Source organism: Ailuropoda melanoleuca, chromosome 16 (genome assembly GCF_002007445.2).
Source record: "Ailuropoda melanoleuca isolate Jingjing chromosome 16, ASM200744v2, whole genome shotgun sequence".
Lineage (NCBI taxonomy): Eukaryota > Metazoa > Chordata > Mammalia > Carnivora > Ursidae > Ailuropoda > Ailuropoda melanoleuca.
In genome coordinates, this window is record NC_048233.1 from 53691933 (window position 1) to 53716625 (window position 24693).

Genomic DNA, 24693 nt, shown 5'->3' on the forward strand with positions numbered 1-24693 from the left:
ACTCCCCCTGCTTGTGTTCCCTCTCTTGCTGGCTGTCTCTCTCTCTGTGTCAAATAAGTAAATAAAATCTTTTTAAAAAGGAAGAAAAGGAAGGAAGGGAAGGAAGAGAGGGAAGGAAGGGAGGCTTTCTCAAGGAAACCAGGAGGGAAGCAAAGGGTTTCCCTTTATCAGATGGTGCTGAGACTTGTATGTTTCCTTGTATTTTTGTCAGGATACAGGGTATCCCTAGAAACTAAATATATGCCCATAAAGCTTTAAGAGGATCCTGCAAAGTGTTTAGAACTTGAATGGTTGTGACTTTTTTTTTTATTAGCGTAAAACTACTTGTGTCAAATTGAACACATGATGATGACACTGGGCATCTACAAACTGGCATCTGCAAACCCACATTCTCATTTTGTTCCCCTTAATGCCCAAGTTTGTTGTTTCGCATGCTGAGAATTTTTTAATGAAAAATAACTAGTCTTTCTGTGGATTGGTGCTCCCTCAATTTTGAGTTTTCTGATTTTATTTTCTTGCACAATGCAAAGAGTCCTTTCAAAAATAGAATAATACCATTTCAGAGTTGATCCAGTGCACCATCTCCCCCAGGGTAGTACATTAATAACAAATGACGCTGTGATGACAGATTCAGGCTTATAATTTCATTGTATATTTGCAATCTATTCAAGCCATGCTTCAGAATTAGGAAAGTGGTTGACAAAAGAGCAACATACCCATGATGCCTGAGTTTTTTGATTTTGCAGAGGAGCTGTGGCTCCAGGTTCCCCTGCAAACCACATGATACTACTAAACTCATCAAGTCAAGGAAGGAGTGACAATGAGCCCTCATTAAAGAATAATCTCCACTGCCCAGGGATCTTTTCTGTCTAAGTCACTGCCACATCTCCAGAATGTAGCACAAAACGGGTGCGTAATACTACTGTCATTTGGAAAACCAGAATCCTGGTGGTAAATAACAGTCAAGTCTGGTTCTTGAGCACATTACACCTGCAGTGCCCTGTGCCGGGTGGTCTACTGTGGTAATTGAGTTTAACCTGCACAGCATAGGTGTTATTAGCATCATTGCTTTGTTCTTGTGAAAACTGAGGCCCACAGGAGTGAAATAATTTGCTGTAGGTGACACAGCCAATAAATATAGAACAAGGATTTGAGCCATGTAGTTCTACTATCCTGTCTTCTCATAAACTAGAAAGACATGTAATGGTGCGTTGGCTTCTTGTTTTGGTTATGCCATCAACAAAGTAATGCTGCACAAAATTATAGGTCCTCTGAGTATCAGAATGGTTTTCTTGAAATGCTAGGTTGATAATTGATCAAGAAGAACCAGATATAAATAATCTATTTACAACCTTTAATCTCGGATACGAGTGTAGTTTGATATCCTTTAAGGAATTCAAAAAACACTTGCATTGATCTTCATTTCAAGTAGTTTAAGTTTTGGGTGGCATGCTCCTTCTTTATTTGCTTTTCTGTTTTGTTTTTTAAATTACTTCATCATATTCTTTGAGGTTCAAGTAGGTAATGAATTTCTTTTTTATTCCAGATAAATTCTGTTAAAAAATCGTATGTGCCTGGATTTGGGCAATTGTGGTGTGGCTCAGACAAAAATGGAGATGAAATAAGACGTACATGAAATTGAGCAGCTCCCTACCCCCCTTTCTTCATGCCACATGTGCAATTTGGACATATTTTTCCTTTCAATGTATAGTCCGTTTCCTTGCCCCTTATAGAACTATCCAAAAAAGAATAAAGCTGCCCACGTAAATACTGGATTACAGATTAACCTGCCCTGTAACATATAAAGAAAAGGCAAGACTTTGTAGCCAAAGAAGTCTTTGCTTGAATCTTTTTTTTTATTTTTAAAATTTTTTATAATACTATTTTTTTATTATATTACGTTAGTCACCATACAGTACATCCCCGGTTTCCGATGTAAAGTTCAATGATTCATTAGTTGCGTATAACACCCAGTGCACCATGCAATACGTGCCCTCCTTACTACCCATCACCAGTCTATCCCATTCCCCCACCCCCTCCCCTCTGAAGTCTTCAGTTTGTTTCTCATAGTCCATAGTCTCTCATGTTTCATTCCCCCTTCTGATTACCCCCCTTTTCTTTATCCCTTTCTTCCCCTACCGATCATCCTAGTTCTTATGTTCCATAGATGAGAGAAATCATATGATAATTGTCTTTCTCTGCTTGACTTATTTCACTTAGCATTATCTCCTCCAGTGCCGTCCATGTTGCAGCAAATGTTGAGAATTCGTTCTTTCTGATAGCTGAGTAATATTCCATTGTATATATGGACCACAGCTTCTTAATCCAGTCATCTGTTGAAGGGCATCTCGGCTCCTTCCATGATTTGGCTATTGTGGACAATGCAGCTATGAACATTGGGGTGCATATGGCCCTTCTCTTTACTACGTCTGTATCTTTGGGGTAAACACCCAGTAGTGCAATGGCTGGGTCATAGGGTAGTTCAATTTTTAACTTTTTAAGGGACCTCCACACTGTTTTCCAGAGTGGCTGTACCAACTTGCATTCCCACCAACAATGTAGGAGGGATCCCCTTTCTCCACATCCTCTCCAACAATTGTTGTTTCTTGCCTTGTCTATCTTTGCCATTCTAACTGGCGTAAGGTGGTATCTCAGTGTGGTTTTGATTTGAATTTCCCTGATGGCTAATGATTTTGAACATTTTTTCATGTGTCTGTTAGCCATTTGTATGTCTTCATTGGAAAAGTGTCTGTTCATATCTTCTGCCCATTTTATGATTTGTTTATTTGTTTCTCGTGTATTGAGTTTGAGAAGTTCTTTGTAGATCTTGGATACCAGTCCTTTATCTGTGGTGTCCTTTGCAAATATATTCTCCCATTCCGTGGGCTGTCTCTTAGTTTTTTTGACTGTTTCCTTGGCTGTGCAGAAGCTCTTTATCCTGATAAAGTCCCATAAGTTCATTTTATCTTTTATTTCTCTTGCCTTTGGCGATGTGTCGTGAAAAAGGTTGCTCTGGCCGATGTCATAGAAGTTGTTGCCTATGTTCTCCTCTAGAATTTTGATGGATTCCTGTCTCACATTGAGGTCTTTCATCCATTTGGAGTTTATTTTTGTGTATGGTGTGAGAGAGTGGTCAAGTTTCATTCTTTTGCATGTAGCTGTCCAATTTTCCCAGCACCATTTATTGAAGAGACTGTCTTTTTTCCACCGGATGTTTTTTCCTGCTTTATCAAAGATTAGTTGCCCAAAGAGCCGAGGGTCCATTTCTGGGTTCTCTATTCTGTTCCATTGGTCGATGTGTCTGTTTTTGTGCCAGTACCATGCTGTCTTTGTGATCACAGCTTTGTAGTACAGCTCGAAATCCGGCATTGTGATGCCCCCAGCTTTGTTTTTCCTTTTCAACAGTTCCTTGGAGATTCGGGGCCTTTTCTGGTTCCATACAAATTTAAGGACTATTTGTTCCAGTTCTTTGAAAAATGTCCTCGGTATTTTGATCGGGATAGCATTGAAAGTGTAGATTGCTCTGGGTAGTATGGACATTTTAACTATGTTAATTCTTCCAATCCATGAGCATGGAATATTTTTCCATCTTTTTATGTCTTCCTCAATATCTTTCAAAAGTGATCTATAGTTTCTAGGATATAGGTCCTTTACGTCTCTGGTTAAGTTAATTCCAAGGTAACGTATGGTTTTTGGTGTTATTGTAAATGGGATGGATTCCCTAATTTCTCTTTCTTCAGTCTCGTTATTCGTGTATAGAAATGCAACTGATTTCTGGGCATTGATTTTGTATCCTGCCACCTTACTGAATTGTTCTATAACTTCTAATAGTTTGGGAGTGGATTCCTTTGGGTTTTCCATATAGAGTATCATGTCATCTGCAAAGAGAGACAGTTTGACTTCTTCTTTGCCGATTTGGATACCTTTGATCCCTTTTTGTCTTCTGATTGCTGTTGCAAGGACTTCTAGTACTATGTTGAATAATAGTGGCGAGAGTGGGCATCCTTGTCGTGTTCCTGATCTTAAGGGAAAGGCTTCCAGCTTTTCCCCATTGAGAATAATGCTTGCAGTAGGCTTTTCATAGATGGCTTTTATGAGATTGAGAAATGTACCCTCTATTCCTACACTCTGAAGGGTTTTAATCAGGAAAGGATGCTGTATTTTGTCAAATGCTTTTTCTGCATCAATTGAGAGGATCATATGGTTCTTGAGTCTTTTCTTGTTGATATGATGTATCACATTGATTGATTTGCGAGTGTTGAACCATGCTTGCATCCCAGGTATGAATCCCACTTGGTCATGATGGATAATCCTTTTAATGTACTGTTGGATTCTATTAGCAAGGATCTTGTTGAGGATTTTGGCATCCATATTCATTAGAGAAATCGGTCTGTAATTCTCCTTTTTGAGGGGGTCTTTGCCTGGTTTGGGGATCAAGGTAATATTAGCCTCATAGAATGAGTTTGGTAGCTTTCCTTCTGTTTCTATTTTTTGAAATAGCTTTAGGAGAATAGGTATTATTTCTTCTTTGAATGTTTGGTAGAATTCCCCAGGAAAACCGTCTGGGCCTGGAGTTTTATTATTTGGAAGGTTGTTTATCACTGACTCAATTTCTTCATAGTTAATTGGCCTATTTAAGAAATCTATTTCTTCCTGTTTCAGTCTTGGTAGTTTATAGGTTTCCAGGAAGGCCTCCATCTCTTCCAGATTGTTTAGTTTTTTGGCATATAGCTGTTGATAAAAGTTTCTAATAATCCTTGCAATTTCAATGGTGCTGGTCGTGACCTCTCCCTTTTCAGTCATAATTTTAATAATCTCAGTCCTTTCTCTTTGTTTTTGGACAAGTTTTGCCAGTGGTCTATCAATTTTATGGATTCTCTCAAAGAACCAGCTTCTAGTCCTGTTGATCTGCTCTACTGTGCTTCTGGTTTCTAATTCATTGATTTCTGCTCTAATCTTGGTCAACTCCTTCCTTGTCAGTGGGTTAGGCCTGTCCCTCTGTTGCTGTTCCAGTTTCTTGAGGTGAGAATATAGAAACTGCATTTTAGATTTTTCTATTCTTTTGAGTGAGGCTTGGATGGCTATGTATTTCCCCCTTAGGACTGCCTTTGCAGTATCCCATAGGTTTTGGACCGTTGTGTATTCATTCTCGTTGGTCTCCATAAATTGTTTAATTTGTTTTTTGATTTCCTGGTTTATCGAGTCATTCTTGAGCAGGATGGTTCTTAGCCTCCAAGTGTTTGAGTTTCTTCCAGGTTTTTCCTTGTGGTTGAGTTCCAATTTCAGAGCGTTGTGGTCTGAGAATATGCAGGGGATAATTTCAATCTTTTGGTATTGGCTGAGACCTGTTTTGTGTCCCAGAGCATGATCTATTCTTGAGAATGTTCCATGGGCATTTGAATAGAATGAGTATTCTTTGGTTCTGGGGTGTAGTGTTCTATATATATCTATGAGGTCCAACTCGTCGAGTATGGCATTCAAAGCCTTTGATTCTTTGCTTAGTTTTTGCCAGGGTGTTCTGTCTATTTCTGATAGTGGGGTGTTGAGGTCCCCTACTATTACTGTGTTCTTATCTATATGTCTCTTTATTTTGGTTAAGAGTTGGCTTGTGTATCTTGCTGCTCCCCTGTTGGGGGCATATATATTAATAATTGTCATATCCACTTGTTGAATACTTCCTTTAAGAATAATATAGTGCCCTTCTGTATCTCTCTCTATGGCCTCTAGTTTAAAATCCAGTCTATCTGATATGAGAATTGCTACTCCAGCTTTCTTTTGAGGTCCATTTGCGTGGAAGATGGTACTCCATCCCCTTACTCTAAGTCTGAATGCATCTTTGGGTTCAAAATGAGTCTCTTGTAGACAGCAAATGGATGGGTCATGTCTTTTTATCCAATCTGCAACCCTGTGGCGTTTTATGGGAGAGTTTAAGCCATTTAGATTGATAGAGATTATTGACAGATATGATTTTAATGATGCCATTTCTCTTTAAAGTCTTTGTATCGGTTGTGACTTGCTGCTCTGTATCACTCTTGGGGCCTTTTTACCTTTATAGAGCCCCCCTTAATATCTCCTGTAGGGCTGGTTTCGTGGTTACGAAATTGGTTAATGATTGGCGATTTTGGAACGTCTTTATTTCTCCATCAATTCTGAATGACAGCTTTGCTGGATAAAGGATCCTTGGCTGCATGTTTTTCTCTGAAAGAGCTTTAAAAATGCCCCCCCAAGCCTTTCTCTCATTCCAGGTCTCTGTAGACAGGTCTGACGTAATCCTGATACCTTTGCCTTGGTACGTGAGAAATTTCTTTGCCCTGGCCGCTTTCAATACTGTATCCTTGGATCTAATATTTGCGAATTGCACTATGACATGCCGTGGCGTAGGTTTGTCCTGGTTGAGCTTGGATGGGGTCCTCTCTGCCTCTTGGACACGAATGCTTGTTTCCCTTGCTAGATTAGGGAAGTTTTCAGCTACAATTTGTTCAAATATCTCTTCTAGACCTCTGTTTTTCTCCACCCCTTCAGGGATGCCGATGATTCTGACATTGGATCGTTTCATAGAGTCAGTAATCTCCCGTAATCTACATTCGTGGGCGTGGATTTTTTTAAGACCAGCTTCTATTTTCGTTTTTTCTTCTACTAACCCATCCTCCAATTCGCTAACGCGTTCCTCTGCCTCGGTGACCCTGGCCGTCAGAGCCTCTAGTTTTGACTGCATTTGGCTCATAGAATTTTTAATTTCTGCCAGATTCGCTCTCATTTCCGCCCTTAGAGATTCTATATTCTCATTAACATTTTCGTTAATACTTTTTTCAAGTCTACACATCATCTTGACCATTGTTACTCTGAATTCCATTTCTGATAATTTGGTTATATCCATATCCATCAGTTCTGTGGCAGAGGCCACAGACTCATTGTCTTTTCTTTGCTGGGGGGGATTTCTCCTTCTCGTCATTCTGATGAGGAGAGGTTGCGGGGTTGTCCAGAGCCCAAATTATTGACCGGGACCCAGGCCGTGCACCCTTGTTTTATAGGGATCTTAGGGATGTGGGGTTCATGATTTTTCAGCCTGCCTTCTGGGGGAGGGGCCTGCCCCGCCGATACTCAGGCAACCCTGTTTGGGTAGAGTCTCCGTGTCTCCTGGGAGAGGGGATAGGGATGGGCACATTGTGAGCCAGTATTTCCAGGCTTTTGTTCTCTGGCGGCTTTCCCTGGCGGTTTGCTGTGCCTCTTCTGAGAGTCAGAGCAGCAGTGGCCGAATCTCAGCCTCTGTCTCAGAAGGATCGCGGCCCGTTTTCCACTGATGATCTGGCCACTTTAACTCTGTTTCTTTTGGTGCTGTTCAACCCTGCCGCGTCCCGGGGTGTGCGCCCCACAGCCAGTGTCCCAGCGCTCACTTCCAGGGCCGGCGCCTCTCCATCCTTTGTGTTTCTAACGCCGCCAGCCGCCAGCCGACCCCGCGCGCTCCCGGAGCTCCCGGTCTCTGTCTGGATCCAGTGAGCACACCGGAGCTCCATTTCAGTCTGGTGGCACGCGCTCTCGTCTCATGGTCTCAGTCTGCTGTCTCAAGGGTGCGGGTCCGCGGTCTGCCCGCTCCCCCGTGCAGGTGGCTACCGCTTCCNTGCCCGAACACAGCGCCTCCCTCCCCCTTCCGTTTATCTTCCGATATCTGTGTGTGGTTTCACGGCTCCCCGCTTCATACCTCAATACTCAGCGCTGGAGATGTTCATTTGTAGAGATCCAGATGTATCTTCCTGCATCTCAGGCTAATTCCGTGGATGTTCAGGCTGGTCTGGTACCTATCCAACTCGACTCAGGGGACCGCCTGAAAAAGGGGTCCCCTACTCCTCTGCCATCTTAACTCCTCTCCTTGAATCTTGACTCTACTGCTTTGCTACCTGTATGGCCTTAGATGGGGTACTTCATTTTTGAGCCCCAGTTTCACCTTTTCTGTAAAAGAAATAGTAACATCTACCTAATAACACCACAATAAGGGCCATACTACTATTATTAGAAATTAAAGAATAAACAACAAGGAATGCCTTTGACCCATCCTTGGTGAAGCCGAACCCCTTGTTGGATGGGTTGTGTTGTTTGGGTATTTGATTATTTGTTCTTGGTCCATGTTTCCCACCCATAACATTATTGTTGTCAATCAAATTTGTTTAACAATATACTTACTTAACAGTATGTGCCACACACTAAAGACCCTTATGAATATTAACTCATTTCATCCTCATAGCACCATATTTATTATGGCATCTACGTTCTTAGAACATCACAAACATCTCATGCTTTCTTTACAAAATCTCGTTTCTTTTTAAGCGTTGAGTAAATCAGGAGCACACATGTATTATGAATCTGACCTATACCATATGTGTGTATACATGTGTGTGTATCTGGATCACACGGTCTTTATTTCACTGATGAAACCCAAGCTGAGCTTCTTGCTTCCAAACCCCTGTCTTCTTTTAGGGTCACTTGAAACTTTGCTGTACCAGTTTCCATCTGTCATTTTCAGCTTGCAAAAACACTTTATTTTATTTTTGGTTACCAACATTGATGCAGAGCTATATGTTAGATACCTTTCTTGAAATGGCAGTCATCAGAACACAAATGTGTGATTTGGGGGGACAAAATTTGTACACATTTGTATGCACATATTTGTATACGTATTGATTTTTGATGAACATACGAAGGCAGAAGTTGTGTAAATGTTGTTTGCATAGTCTCAGGGTACTAAGATGCTGGAAAATGGGAAATGCTATTTCAATAGCAAGGTATGCACTATCTGTCCTCTGGCAGATGCAAAGGAGATCACAATTAATTACTAAGCTACAGAATATTAAATTATCCAGGGGATAGGAAATGATGTGGAAAATGACAATATTGTGAGAAGTTCTATGTACCTGAACTAGTGTTGAACTATCCAAAGACGTGATGTAGCTTTTTAAAGTTAAACCCATATTATTTATGTGATGATGACTAAATATAACCATGGCATCTTTCCAGTGTGACATGTTTCTAATTGCAATTAAAAACATTTGCTCACCTAGCTCTCATGTGAAAAAGAAACTCTGTGGTAACAAGTTGCAATCATCTTCATTAATGAGAAATGTTGCAGTTTTGGTACACTGAATTATTGGTTATCCTGCAAGGCTTGATAACAAATTATTTTGCATGGAAGTGTTGAGGAATTGTTAGAATAAGAGTTTTCTGATCAGAATAATCTGCAAAATATAGGTGAATTCATTCACCAACTATTTTTAAGCATCTACTGTGTTCTTGGGTTCTGAAATTGTGGTACAATGGGGAACAAGAACAATCCCAGTTACTTATCCTGATGGGTCTTACGGTCCAGTGGATGAAACACAAGATGGTAATCAGTTACATATAAGTGGACAAAGGTAGTTAGTACTGCAAAGGAGAGGTTCCAGGAAATATGCTGTGCTAATGGGTAATAAGGGAAAGTAACCTGGTCTCAGAAGACTAGCAGGGTAGCACTGAGATGGGGTTGGGATCATTTTTTGATGCTTATCAAAAGGCTTATCAGGGGTGCCTGGGTGGCTCAGTCATTAAGCATCTGCATTCGGCTCAGGGCGTGATCCCAGAGTCCTGGGATCGAGCCCCACTTCAGGCTCCTGTGCTGGGAGCCTGCTTCTTCCTCTCCCACTCCCCCTGCTTGTGTTCCCTCTCTCGCTGGCTTGTCTCTCTCTCTCTGTCAAATAAATAAATAAAATTTAAGAAAAAAGGCTTATCAAAGTCCATACCCTTTGAAACTCCATTTTCACAATGAAACATTTCCCCCAAAGGAATGATTTGAGGTGTGTTAAGCATTTTAGCTATAAGGACAAGGCATTGTTTTATTATAGAATTGTTGAAAATATCTTAAATATTCAAAAGTAAGCACTTCAGTATATATTATCAGAAATTATATCGATCACCTGGGGTGCCTGGGTGGCTCAGTCAGTTAAGCATCCAGCTCTTGGTTTTGGCTCAGGTCATGATCTCAGGATCGTGGGATCAAGCCCCAGGTCTGGCTCATGCTCAGTGTGGAATCTGCTTGAGATTCTCCCTCTCCCTCTTCCCTTCCCCCTGCTCACATAGAACGAACAAACGAAAGAAAGAAAGAAAGAAAGGAAAAAGAAAAAGAAAAAGAAAGAAAACCCTAAAAAATTATATATAAGAAAGAAAGAAAACCTTAAAAAATTATATTGACTACCCTAAATCTTTTAAAGTCATGGAAAATGTTTTATTATAATAAAAGATGCTATAAGAGTAGTTACAGAATAGTATTTTAAATGCTTTTGCCTTTACCCCTACCCTATCCTTTCTTGTTACTCAATTTATCCTATTTGATTTCATATATATCAATAATCAGAATAGCAGCAACAGTAATAGCTGCTCATACTAACACTTAGCACAAGCCAGCTGTGTGCAAAATATTTCAAATGATCTCATGTAAACCAGTGAAATAGGTATAACATTTATTTCTTTTTGTATATCAAGACTTTTAAATATGTTAACACAGGTATGTATGCTCTATGCACCAAAGAAAGAATTGTTTCAGTGTTCACACTATTCACCATAAGTTTCCTTATGCCATCTTATCTAAGAGAAATCTCTTCTTTTTTGTGTGACAGCATTCTGCCAGGAGGGCTGCAGATATGGTGGAACATGTGTGGCCCCTAACAAATGCGTCTGTCCTTCTGGATTCACAGGAAGCTACTGTGAGAAAGGTAACCCTGCGTGTTTTGTTATTTGTGGGGGTAGGGAGTGGAGATAGAGTGACTTCCAGAGAGAATGGATCTCTCTCTGGGTATAATGCTGCAGGATGACTTGATATGTCATGTTTTGATGATGGATATACCTTTCCCAAGGCGGGTATCTTTTCATTACTGCATATTAGGCATCTTCTGTTTGAAAATAGGGCTTCATTTGCTCTTCCTCCAGTGTGTGTAATTTAGCAAGGTCCAGTCTTTTCTCTGCAATAGTTTGCAGTGTGCGTTTTTGGTGCTAATTAGAGATAAAGCCTCACGAACTGACCTGCCCCACTTATCATCTATTGGATAGCATCACACACAACTATGGGAGTTTTAACAATCTGCTGCATCAACGAATCTAAGTTAGAACCACATGCTCCTTGCGTAAAAGCATGTTAAATAACTCCAGCAGCAGGTTTATTGGTGTGCTTGGAATTTTATTCTAATATTGGTTTATTACAAACATTATCCTTCATGGACCTGGTAATATAAGCCGATTAGTATTGGTAAGATTCCATTATGTGCCCCTTTCTATTTGCAGTAAATGTAGTGTTTACACTTGGTGCTATTTGGTGAGATCCAGCTCTGGCATTAATTGAAGGAGTCTTCCTACCTTTGTGTAAGTGAAATTTGACATTCAATGTTAGCGTGCCAGTGTTTGTAATCAACACAAGCAATGGGTCTATACCATATAAAACTAAATATTTCAGTGTATTTGTCCATGGGTTTTATTAGGGTAAAACCGCTGTACTGTATTTTTCTGAGAAGGGAAAAGCACACCTGACACTTACCATAGGACAGTAGAGAAAAGTGGAAATACAATGTTGTCATCATCATTTCTATTATTTGATGAAGGGGAGGATGTCTTCATCTAATTGCAAAGATCTAAGCAAAGCTCTTTTTTCCTTCGTGTTTACAGTTTTCATTTTTTTAATGAACCTATTTATTTTTTTGGGGGGGTTTTATTATACCCCAAATTGTCCAACATATTACAATGTGGTGCCTGTATATTTAGAAGGCAGCCCGAGCCTTTCAAAAACATGTCAAAATTCACATAAATTATTCAACAAGGAATTCAACAATGTGCATGCCATTGTTTCCATATTTTGTGATATTACCAACAAATCAAGTCACATTTATTCAATAATATTAATCGGCTTATCCTTAAAAAGAGACCTGTAAAGGAGCCAAGTTCTGCCTCTGAGCAGCATGAGAACATTACCACATGGAGCTGAAATATTCTTGCCAAAAGCAAAGAAACTTAATGGTAACTTAACACGCATGCCTTTATTGCAGCACATTGGAATTTGATTAGGTTTTCTGAAATGAAAAAAAAAAATCTAAAGGTTACGCCTTATTTCCTCTAGAACTGCTGTGTTTCCCTAAAATGAGTATACAGGGATCCGTGGGGACAGATGGTGATGGTGATGTTGATCATGACGGATACTACTACTGATATACGATCTATCATGTACTAGTTACGTCTCAGGCCTCGTAAATGAATGCTTTAATATTAACAACAAACGAGATCGATAGCATTACGCCAGTTTTATACAGATGGCAAACTAAAGCTTTAGCCAGGTGAAGCAATCTTTGCGATGCTAACAGAGCCAGTATTAGAACTGAGAATAAAACATAAGTTGCGGGGCGCCTGGGTGGCACAGCGGTTGGGCGTCTGCCTTCGGCTCAGGGCGTGATCCCGGCGTTATGGGATCGAGCCCCACATCGGGCTCCTCTGCTGTGAGCCTGCTTCTTCCTTTCCCACTCCCCCTGCTTGTGTTCCCTCTCTCGCTGGCTGTCTCTATCTCTGTCAAATAAATAAATTTAAAAAACAAAACAAAACAAACAAACAAAAAAAAACATAAGTTGCACTGCACAAAGCCTGTGTTAGAAACCCTTGGGTGTGTTTCTCAAGGATAATATGTAGACTTCCTGTTAAAATCCAGATTCCTGCACTTCTGCCCCATACCTGGTGAATCAGAAAGTCTGGGAAGGAGGGTCCACAAATCTGTACTTTCACCAAGCACCTCATGTTGCCTGTTAGAAAGCAGNCAAAACAAAACAAAACAAAAAGCATAAGTTGCACTGCACAAAGCCTGTGTTAGAAACCCTTGGGTGTGTTTCTCAAGGATAATACGTAGACTTCCTGTTAAAATCCAGATTCCTGCACTTCTGCCCCATACCTGGTGAATTAGAAAAGTCTGGGAAGGAGGGTCCACAAATCTGTACTTTCACCAAGCACCTCATGTTGCCTGTTAGAAAGCAGTTGTTATATTATTGAGATCCTTAACCAGAACACCTGTAAAGTTCTCACTCTTTTTACCTTTTAAAGAATTAAGGGAGAGCATTGATCTTAAAACAGGGTCTGAGTCAGTGGCAGCTCAGGAAAAATTAATTGTGGTTTCTGATGGCTTGTTCAGTTGACCTCTGGCCTTTTCTCTGCTCCGTAAGTGGTTGGTTGAATCAGTACTTACATTCTGGTCCATAATGTGGAGCACGAAAAATAGAGATAAAGGAGGCAATCAAGACCAGAGGGAAAAATAAAACAAGGACTGGCAGGACATGGGTTCCTACCTAAATGTTACAAATATACATGTTGACTTTGAGGTTGAAAATTGCATTTTCTTGAATATGTGCACAGTTATTGTAAGGTTAAAAAAAATAAGTTTCTCCATGTGAGATGCTATCTCCCATCAGTAGCAAAGCCATTCTATTTGATTCTAGCCAGTATTCTAACTCTGAAAGATTTTTTATGAGTAGAATAAAGTACATATTTTCCAGTCAATTGTGTGCAAGGGCTGTAGATGAATTGTAGGAAAATACCGAAAACCTATGCCATATCTTATCTGAATTACTTTGTCATGTTGATCATTAGTAATAAACATTAAATAATTCTATTTTCCATTGAATAGTGATGTTGGATGCTTTGAGTCTCAGGGTACAAGGGAAAAATGCAAATGCATTATGAATGTCTCATAGCATGATTAGACTAAATCTTTTATTTGGTTTCTTTCAATTTTAGGGCTAAATGGTCTCATTTGAGCTATATGGAATTCACTTATGTTTAGTCTTAAAATGTTTCCTGTGGTCCCCATGGTTATTGGTTTTATCCATTGTGATATTCAGCCTTTCAGAATACAAGCACATTTAGTTAAATCATTGAAATCATTTGTAAAGAAAATGCCTATCTAGAATTTAATGATGCTAAAACACCCACCTGTGTTTGGTATATAACACAAAGATGAATAACTCTGCATTTATTTTATATTGAGAGATTTTAGTAAATGTAAACTTTTCATAATCCCACTAAAGATAAACAAAATTTAACCTCCCTTGGTTTCTGGACCGTGCGTTATGTTGGCTCTTCTCTGTGCCCTTACCTTTGATTTGGTTTCACCAGAAACATTGAGATGTGTAATGAGAGAGATGAGTGAAGAATGAGAGGAGTGGTTTTGCTACTTTTAGGATAGAAGGGGCTACTGGAGAAAGCTTTCTTGTTGACCTAAGAATGCTAACAGGACATCATGCCACACTGACATAATGTAGCCAAACATAAGACAAAATGAAACAACACAAGAGACTTTTCAAATGTGAAATCAAAGAGCTACACTAAATCCAAAAGTAGGTTACCTACCGTAAAACAGAACACCATCTTTTGGGAACTGAATGAGATTAAGTTTTCTACTTAGCATTAAGCAAATTTGCAAGCAAGAACAAGTCGAGATTACATACAAGGTATCAACCTATGTCTAATTAAGGGTTTCTTAACCTTGACAGTATTGACCTTGTGGACCGGATAATTCTTTGTTTTAGAGGGCTGTCCTGTGCTAGGATTTTAAGCAAGATCACTGGACTCTATACCCACTAAATGCCATTAGCTGTGTCATCCCCAGTCATGACAAGCAGAAATGTCTCTTGACATTGCCAAATATTCTCAGGGAGGCAGAATTAATTCCTGTGGTCAACACTGGGTTTAAATTAGCATTTTAAAAGTCTTTTACAAAAATGGTATGTGTGTATATGTGTGTGTGTGTGTATGTACACACACGTATGTTTTAGGTAAATGTATCAGTGTTAGTTGATAATATAAAAATTATAAGCATTTTTTGCTAGAGAAAATATTTTAAAGCATCTGTTGATCATTTTTAGAAGTGCTTAGAATTGCTGTAATTTAGAACATTCTTGACAATCAAGAACCAGAGACTGGCTGATACCCATCACATAGTATGTGAGGCACACCTTCTTGTGGTTCTAGGAACCAGGTTGATATGGAAGCTGGGCCAGTTCTCTGTCCAGTTTCTCCCAGTGACAGTGTAAACACGTGAATGCTTCAACCCCACCCAGGAAGCACATGACCATAACCCTTGTGTTCTCCTGAAGGATGAGAAAATCCTTTATTTTCTTTCTTTCTTTCCTCCCTCCCTCCCTCTTTCTTACCCTCCTTTCCTCCCTCTTTCCCTCCCTCCTTCCTTCCCCTCCTTCCCCTCCTTTCCTTCCTTTTTAGCATGTGCATGTGCAAGCTGGGGAAGGGGTGGGCAGAGGGAGAGAAAGAATCTTTGGGGCTCAGTCTCACAACCCTGAGATCATGACCTGAGCTGAAATCAAGAGTCAGACGCTTAACTGATTGAGCCACCCAGGTGCCCCTATTCTTTCCTTTTTTTAGAAGAAAGTTTTCAATATATGTAATACGATAATGCCACATAGTATAAAACTTAGATACACACATTTTAAATGGAATTTTCTATAAAATGATTTCTCTCTGACAATACTAGGCAGTCACTTTTAGTAGGTGTTTTGACTGGGATATAAATGCAGATGTTTGGTGTGGTGGTACACACAAGACAGCTAATTTTACTGCATTTCCCTATTTGTATATTCCATGAATTCTAAATCGTATAAATCCTGGCACTCATAACCAACATCTTGTGAATCAGACAGTGAGAACTGGGCAGTACTCATCAAACTATAGGCTAGACCATAGTGTAATGTAAAAAACTGGGAAAAAATATGCTGGTATTATAAAAATAGCAGACCTTAATCTGCAAGCCTTTCCAAAGCATATTAAGAACCTGATCAAAAATATTCAAGGACATCAATAAATAGCAAAAAAAGAAAAAAAAAATCCCAAAAAACAAACACGTTTGACAGTGTTATCCATTGGCAATATAATTTCCAATAGCTGTTGTTTTCTTATTGTGGTTATCTGGATTTTCTCATACAATAAATATTCTTTGTGTTTATTTTAAACTTGTAAAAATCATTACTACAAAGAACATAAAAACTCACAAAAAGGACTTCATTTTTCTCAGTTCCTGGGGGTCTTTTACCTTTTCCTTAAAAGGAAATGACTTTTAGCCAGATAATTTATTCTGTTCCTTTCCCTGTGCCTCAGGGACTTGCAGATAGATAGACAAAGGGTAGCAGTTTGCCCTGAGTATGTTATCCATCCACCAGCTAAAAAGAATGGTCAGAAACAAAGACTTTGTATCCTTCCAAATTTTAAATACTGCTCTGGGTTTGAGAGAGTTGTACGGACATTCATCTATACGCATTTTCTCTGCCCTCCCTTGTTTCAGGGAAGCATTTTAAGAGCTTTTAAGAAGGTGGATAGTAGTTCCATTCTGTAAATGGAGAAGAGAATACTTCTTCTTTTTCCTCTCCAGGTATCACAGGAAGGCAGGTGGGAAAAGGATGAGTGCAAATGTGCCTGTTCAAAATCCTAACAGTTAGGAAATTTATCCACCTTTTCCCAGCAGGAGCTTTCTCTGGTGGGCTGGCACATGGTGCAGGCTCAGGAAATGGCGGCTTCTGTTACTAAGATTGCTGCAGTCGTGTAGCCAGTAGGTGCTGGAGTAAACAGTGTTTTGGTGGCATCATTTAAAAGGGAAATAGGAGGATTTGAGGTTTCTCTGAGTTGACCCCACCAAAAAAAGAATGATCACAGACGCTCTATCAAAATTTCATTGAAGTCATCAGAGTGTGAATTTGCTTGAGGAGCTATGACCTGCCCCGGGTATTTCCAGAAATAGAGACTAGCAGAGGAGAGGCATTGTATGGAGGAAGAGGGGAGCCCAAACCCACTAACACTGAGTTCATTCACCTCAAGTACCTTGTGTAGTACCTTCTTCTTGTCCTCAACTCCACCCACTCACCTTTTCTTCTTTTTTCAGCTACGGTGGAGAAATTGGGCCAGACGTCCAACACGCTTCCGCATGGCTCCAAAATGGGATTGCCACTTAACCCTCAGAGCCGCTTGGCGCTATTTCAAAACCCTGTCCTTGACCTGCCAGGATCACCATTTTGCCAGATTTCAGGCATAGGGAAAAATACCTCCAGGCATTTTTCATTCTCATCTCCTTGAAACAGAGCACGTTTTCAACTCATTGAAGTACAACCATAAGGAGTGATACCTTTTGTTCACAAACAGGGACTTGGACTATACATTAGGGATGCTAGCTGGGGATGGGGAAAAAGACTGGACTAAGGGATGGAGGTTTGAGTTCTGATACTAGGTGTGCCTCATGAACTATTTAGCCTCTGTGAAATGAATTTTGCATTAGCCTACTACCCAGCTAAGTCCCCCAAAGTTTGCATCTGTTACTTCTTGTGAGGCAGCTAGTTTCACCCTTTTGAACACGGAGGTGTGTTATTCAGCCAGTCACTAGTGGAGTTGGGATTCTAACCCATGTATGGCTAATCCAAAGTTCATACACCTTCCAGTCATCTTTTGCCTCTTGATTGCATTACCTGTGTCCAAGGGCACTTAAACCAAACAGATTCTATGGAAGACCAGATATATTTTGTTCTCCTACAACGAATGAGCCATAATTTCCTCCTTCGTTATGTGCATTGTTTTTACGTATTCCTTTCAACTTCTTTGTTGTCCCTTAGGCAGGAAGACAGTAAACAAAATAGGGGTTAAGAGCACAATCTCTGAAGCCACACTAGCTCGTTTTGAGGTGAGGTTTCAGAACCTATGCCAATGGGATCAGATATATGTAATGTTTCTAAGCTTGATAGCCACTAAAAAGAAGGCTATTAGTGTTATTTATTTCATAATATTATGGTGAGATTAAATGAAATCATCGATTTAAATCACTTGATAGATTCCTGGCATATAGGAGGTGTCTGGAAATGATATCTATCATTAATTCTGTTCTCAGTTTACTAGATGATAAAATTGAGACTCAAAAATCATAGGCTACTTCCCCAAGGACACTCGGCAGGTAAATGGTGGAGCCATGCCTTCTGTTCATCTGCTACTACCAAGGTCTCTAGTCTTTCTGCCAGCTCTTGTGGCCTCGCACCGTACCATTCAAATGTAAAGTGTTTTTATTCACGTCATCTTTAACAATTCATATTCTCTCTGGTCCCATAAACATTTTGTATAATTTTGTATCAAGCAAACACATTAATTTATGCCCCAGAGTTTTGCTTTGGGGTAAGAGTTGAGTTAATTCACCTGAAATAATGGCATGAACTAGATATGGTTCTTGGGGATGATATTTTCTTGCTATTGTTTGTTTCCCATTTGTTGGAGTTGAGATTGAAGACATAACACCAAGTTCTCATTCCATTATTGATAGCATAGATGGCTTTGTACCTAGGCAGAGGTGAGATCTCATCAAAAAGGTTACCCACTGTTCCTTCTACAAATATTTCCTTACCCCTTTCTTGATTCCCCAAATTCACATAGAAAAACAACATTGTGATTCTCAGTTTGGCACCAGGAAACCTGGATACTCTTCCCAAATTCCACTCTTGACTAGCTATGTGATGGGAGCACCGTCAGCCTTTCTGTATAACATGGGAGTAATCCTCTTAGAAGAACCTTAACATGGTCCAAGCTCATTCATCAGACTTCCTTAGGAATTTCCACTGAGAGAATAATCAGAGATAGGTACATGAATGGGGTTTGAGGATATACTTAAAACTTTGAAAGGATGGCATTTGAAATATTAATACATCGGAAGCAACCTAGATTTATAACAATAGAGAATTAGAGAAATAAATTACAGGTAATGATTGTCTGGAACCTTTAAAACCTATGGAGGAAGAGTATTTAATGAGATGGGAGATGTACAGTTAAGAATATAAACTCTGGAAGCATACTGTCCAATTCTACAGCCTTGCTCTATTATCTTGGGAAGTTACTTCTATCTTTTGTGCCTCAATTTCTTGATTGAAAAAATGAGAATCAGAAGAGTACTGCCCCAATGGAAAATATTTTTAAAATTTCCTGGATCTAGGGAGCACGCTCTATGCACTAGACATTATAAAGTAAAAATGGCATGTTCAGTATGAGTCCAGTTTTTATGCACAGACACACAGGCACTATGCACAGAAAAAAAATGCCAGGAAGATGTTGATCTCACTATGGCTTATGAGATCCTTCTTGTGTTATTTGGGAGCTTTCAGGACTAAAAAAAGTCTCAGTTAAGCAACTAAGTCAATATTGTATTAACACTAAGTAATAACTTTTTACTGTCCCCACTCATCCGGCTGCCTCGATCTGAGAAGTCTACAGTGAGAAGCAGGTGTGGACAGTTTCCCGTTTTTTTCTTTCAGTACGCTATTTTAAAATTCATAGGTGTCCTGAATCTTACCCAGGGTGAGAGTGTTATGGGAGAGAGGATAAGGCCTCATAGAACCAGTACAGTGGTCTTCCAGCATCGAGGTCTTCTGGATGGGAGATGTGCAGTTGCTGGTTCTTGCTTCGTGAGATGCTTTGGTGAAGGTCTTCAGTCACTAGGGCTTTCCAAATGAAGTTCCATGGACACGGACAACCTTTTCATCCTTCTGTAGCTCTAAACTTGTGAAGGTCCCCTCCTCTCTTGTGACTCCTTGGCCCTGTAAGATTCACAGATAATTAGGTGGAAGCTCTGACACTCTTCTGTAGGATCCCCACAAAGCAGATACTTTTCCCCTCCGTCACCCCAACTGCAGCCTCCTCTTAATGTGGTTTTTTGTTTGTTTGTTTTTGCTCTGCCATGTGGCTGAGGCAGCCACAGATCCAGGCATTAACTTTTAGATTTCTGAGGTATGAATCAAATACCAGTTGCTATGTCCTTCACTATCCGGAGGACATTTCTGTGTGTGCTTGAAGTCTGTCACCCACCGGTGAGCCTTCAGAGGAAGGTCTTCCCTCTCTTCCCCCACTTCCCCCCACCCCCAAAATTCACCTAGAGCAGTTAGCATGCCAGAAAAACTTTCTTGAACAAAATCCTTACTTTGGGCCTTGTCAACATACCTTGTTGAATTTCTAGACCTTTGTTTACAAATCTGGAAGGTGATTAATGGTTAATGTAGGCACAATTGATTTTTGGAAGTATTGTAAAATAATCTAGCACTCAGCTTTGGAATGCAGGAATCCTTAATACATTATCATCTGCCAGATCTCTGACATGGGAGAAGTCCAGTTTAAATACCCTATTACATTTGAGTTCAGTAAACACTTGATAAATGAATAAATGAATGGGTACAGGGAAGGACCTTAAATTTCACGTGGTCCAGTCTTTTCATTTTGTAAATCGCAAGTCAAAATAACTCCAATTGAAATCTCATTTAAAAAACACCTAAGTCAAAGTATATCATATTGGGATGGAGTATATCATATCATAAGTAGCTCTGTCAGCATGCCTTTCGAGAAAGCAAAGTGAAGGGAGCCAATCTTTTTAATAGATTGGTCTTCCCCATCTAATAAACGAAAGCTATTAGGTATTACCTTGTCTACTTAGTAAAGCAGAAAATAATTCCTGACTCTTTATATGACAGGCAATTCTTGTTCCCCACCTGGAAAGCTCACACTACTGAACTGTGAAAGTCAGGAGTTTGGTTCGTATACTCATTTTTAATCTTATACCCTGGGGAATACAAACACCACTGTAACTTGAAGCACAATGGCTAACCAGAAAGGAAGTCCAAGTGTCTTTGAAAATATGATCAACTGGAACCCAGAAATTACAAACTTTCTCTAGTAACTAGTATCTGAGAATTCTTTGTATCCCAGAATACATACTGCGCTATAGATCATGTGGAAAAAAGACTAATTGAAGCCAATAGACAGACTGAGAGGGAATATAACTCTTGCGATTTGCATCACTCTCTCCTAATAGAATCCACTGATTAGAAAAGGTAGTTGCCTGAAAATGTTCAGTTGGGTCCAAAATATGATAAATCAAACATCAGAATGTATGCATTCATTCTGGTAATGGTTGAAGAGATAAGCAGTTTCTGGCTTGGTGGGCTAATGTGATTTTAAAGCATTCTCCAGTTTAACAGAGACCTTAAAGTTATCTGTGGGTGGCCACAAATTTAGCTAAAGTGGATTGAGTCCATGAGGGGACACTTTATCTTATAAGCCCTGAGGAGGTACTGAAAGGTTTTCTTATCATGATTTTATTTTGTTAAGGAATACCGTGCTGAGAAAACCTTTCATTACCCTCTCAGTGCTTAGGAGATAAAGGCAAATTCCCCGGCGTGGTATATAAAGACCTCGGTGACTGGTCTTACCTCTCTAGCTTTATCTCCTCCTTCTCCTTCACATAATCTACAGTCCTGCTTGCTCTAAACTTCTTCTGGCCATTGAAATGCNGTCCTGCTTGTTCTAAACTTCTTCTGGCCATTGAAATGCACCTTTTATTTATTTAGTTTTACCAATCCCTGAGCTTTTCTTTGTAATGTTCTCTGTGCTGGCAGCACACAGACTTAGATGTTGCTCACAGATATGTTAATTTAAAACAATAGAAAAGAGTGGTCATTGAGGGTCTCCAGTAATCTAGAATACCTCTGATCCTTCTCCATCTCACATTGCTCCTCCTGGGGTCTTCCTCATTGGTCTTCCAGTCGATAGCAGGGATCTATCCTTTCACATTCCCTGGATCAAGATCTTGAAATCGTTCTTGACTTTTGTTTTTCACTGCCTATCTAAATCTTTGCTTGGCCTCCAACATATATCTAGAATCTAAATTACACATCTCTACCACTATCATTCTTGGACATGACCTCATCATCTCTAATCCAGATGAACATAGAAACCTGACTTACCTTCCTTTCACTGTGGTGCAATTATAGTCTCCATTCAACAAAGTAATCAAGGGGACATTATTAAATAATTTAGATCTAGTCATTCCTCTGTTCCAAATCCTCTATAGTTCCCTATTTTCACGCAGTCGAAGTCATTACAATGGCCTGTGAGACTACACACTCTGGGTGCCCCCCCCCGTTACCTACCTGCCCCCTTCAGTTCAGTGTGCTCCCCTCACTTGTGTGCCATCTTTTCCAGTCATAATGGTCTCCTTGATTTTCTGAGAACACAGTAGTCCTGTTTCTTTTACTCTTTGGTTTGCTTAGAATTTTCAGCTCTCTCATGTTACGTATTTGTTCAAGAGTTATCTCCTCAGAGAGACCCTCATCCCTAACTGAAATAATACATGTCCTGGGGAGCCTGGGTGGCTCAGTTGGTTAAGCATCTGACTATGGCTCAGGTCATGATCTCAGGGACCTGGGATCCAGCCCCCAAGTCAGGCTCTGCATTCAGCGGGGACTCTGCTTGTCCTTCTGCCTCTCCCACTGTGCACCCCCCCCCAAATAAAATAAAATANTCTCCTCAGAGAGACCCTCATCCCTAACTAAAATAATACATGTCCTGGGGAGCCTGGGTGGCTCAGTTGGTTAAGCATCTGACTATGGCTCAGATCATGATCTCAGGGACCTGGGACCCAGCCCCAAGTCAGGCTGTGCATTCAGCGGGGACTCTGCTTGTCCTTCTGCCTCTCCCACTGTGCACCCCCCCCCAAATAAAATAAAATAATACATGTCCTCCTCCTGGTCACTGTTTTATTGTCTTCAAAGCCTTTATCACTGTCTGATATGATCATGCTTTTCTTTGTATGGTCTGATGGCCTACCCAGGATTTAAGCTCCACGAGGAGGGGCTTTTGGTCTTATTGCCACTGTACCTTTAGTACCCAGAACAGTGCCTGGCACACAGCAGTTGACCAAAACATTTTTTGAATCAATAGATAGTAAGGATCTCTTAGTTTTTGTGGTAGTCTCCAAAGACACAACACTGTTTTCATGGTATATCTTGGGAAGAATAAGAAAGATATTATTGTCAATCACACACCCTTATCCCTGATATTATTAGGCCATATGTAGTCAGAGTTATCCTTGATTTCTCCTTCACCCTCACTTCCCCATTTAGTCACTGCAGTCTTTTTTTTTTTTTCTTTCCATCCTTCTGCCCCATCTGAATCATGAGAATGGTTTTTGCCTGGAATGTCTAGAAGGCAAGTCTTTAGACCCCAAGTCCAGTTCCTCCCTCAGAAAAAAAATATTCTTCCTGCATTGCAGCCAATATCAACCCTGTAAAATACATATACAATCAAATTACTTCTGTGCTGAAAAACCTTAAATGGTCTCCAGTACCTTTGGCATAAACTCCAGCCTCCTTTCAATAGTATTGCTGACCCACTGTCTGAGCCACTTCCCCATGCCACATGATAATCAATCCCTTCCCACACTAAACTTTTTCAGATTTTCTCAAAGCAATAATCTTTCTACCTCAGGCCTCTGCCTGTGGTATTGGCTCTATGTGGAACTCTTTGCTTGCTTTCTCCACTTTCCTTTTCACCCCACCATAACCAGTCCTCAGCTTCCCTTGTTCTTTCACACAGATCTTAGCTTAAGCTGTTGTTCAAAAATATTTTCTGCCTCCTTAGTCAAGGTCACTCCCCTTCCAGCATGCTGCACATCAACCTGGGTTTCCCTTTCCTAAAATGTATCACACGTGACTGCCTGTTGACTTGTTTTCTCTCCCCTCTCTTCCTACCACCCATCCCTGTAGCATAGCTGAGAGACAGTTTAACTTCTCTCCCTTGCCCCACAAAACCTACAAAATATTAACTTGATATAGCAATTATTATCCCACAGTATCTCCAAACCTAAATATGTGTCCTAATCACTTTTCTTTCATCCCTGTCCTGCTGGTGCTATTCTCATACCAAGGTGTTAATGATAAGAAATATAAAAGAGATCATATGGGATTTGTATAACATGTTTCTGAAAGACAGCAGCACTGGTATCTATGAGAAAAACTTTGATACATGAACTAGGTGGTTCGTTTTAGGATAAGTAAGTTCCTCTTTCCTCCCTGGCCTGTCAGAGCATATCCCTGACCCTACTAAGCACAGCCGGATATGGTGATTCCCAGGTTCTTAAATCGCCAAGCAGTCCTTCTGGATTGGACTGCTTGATTAGAACAGTTAAAGAACTGTGAATTGCACTTTTAAGCACTTTCTGATTTACTCTCAGCAAATTATTACGACACTCTCTTTCATTAAAAATAATGTCAAGCAACCAATGACAAGCTTTAATTTTTCTAGATGTTTGGTCTTCAGATATGTGGAAGTACCACAGTCACTTGTGTGTTCCCTATAAACTCCATGGATTAGTATTTTGAAGACATTTATGGTTGTTTTTATTTTTTTATTTAAATTAAATTAGCCAAGGTATAGTACATCATTGGTTTTTGATATAATGTTCAATGATTCATCTATTCAGTATAACACCCAGTACTCATCACGTCATGTGCCCTCCTTAATGCCCATCATCCAGTTACACCATCCCACCACCCACTTCCCTTTCCATAACCCTCAGTTTGTTTCCCGCAGTCAGGAGTCTCATATGGTTTGTCTCCCTCTCTGATTTCTTCCCATTCAGTTCCCCACTACCACCCCTATTGTCCTCTGCACTATTCCTTATGTTCCACATATGAGTGAAACTATATGATAATTGTGTTTCTCTGACTGACTTATTTCACTTAGCATAATCCCCTCCAGTTCCACCCATGTCGAAGTAAATGGTGGGTAGTCATCCTTTCTGATGGCTGAGTAATGTTCCATTGTATTATGCATCACTTCTTCTTTATCCAT

General features: G+C 40.1%; 1 protein-coding gene across 3 annotated transcripts in view; it reads left to right on the top strand.

Moving 5' to 3' along the window:
* The window catches only part of NELL1 (neural EGFL like 1), an 885423-nt gene that overhangs the window by 656502 nt on the left and 204228 nt on the right, over positions 1 to 24693 (top strand). For all 3 annotated transcript variants that reach the window (XM_034645600.1, XM_034645601.1, XM_034645602.1), the window contains exon 15: positions 10641 to 10736. In XM_034645600.1, the coding sequence (XP_034501491.1) occupies positions 10641 to 10736 (96 nt within the window). The remainder of the gene's footprint in view (positions 1 to 10640; positions 10737 to 24693) is intronic.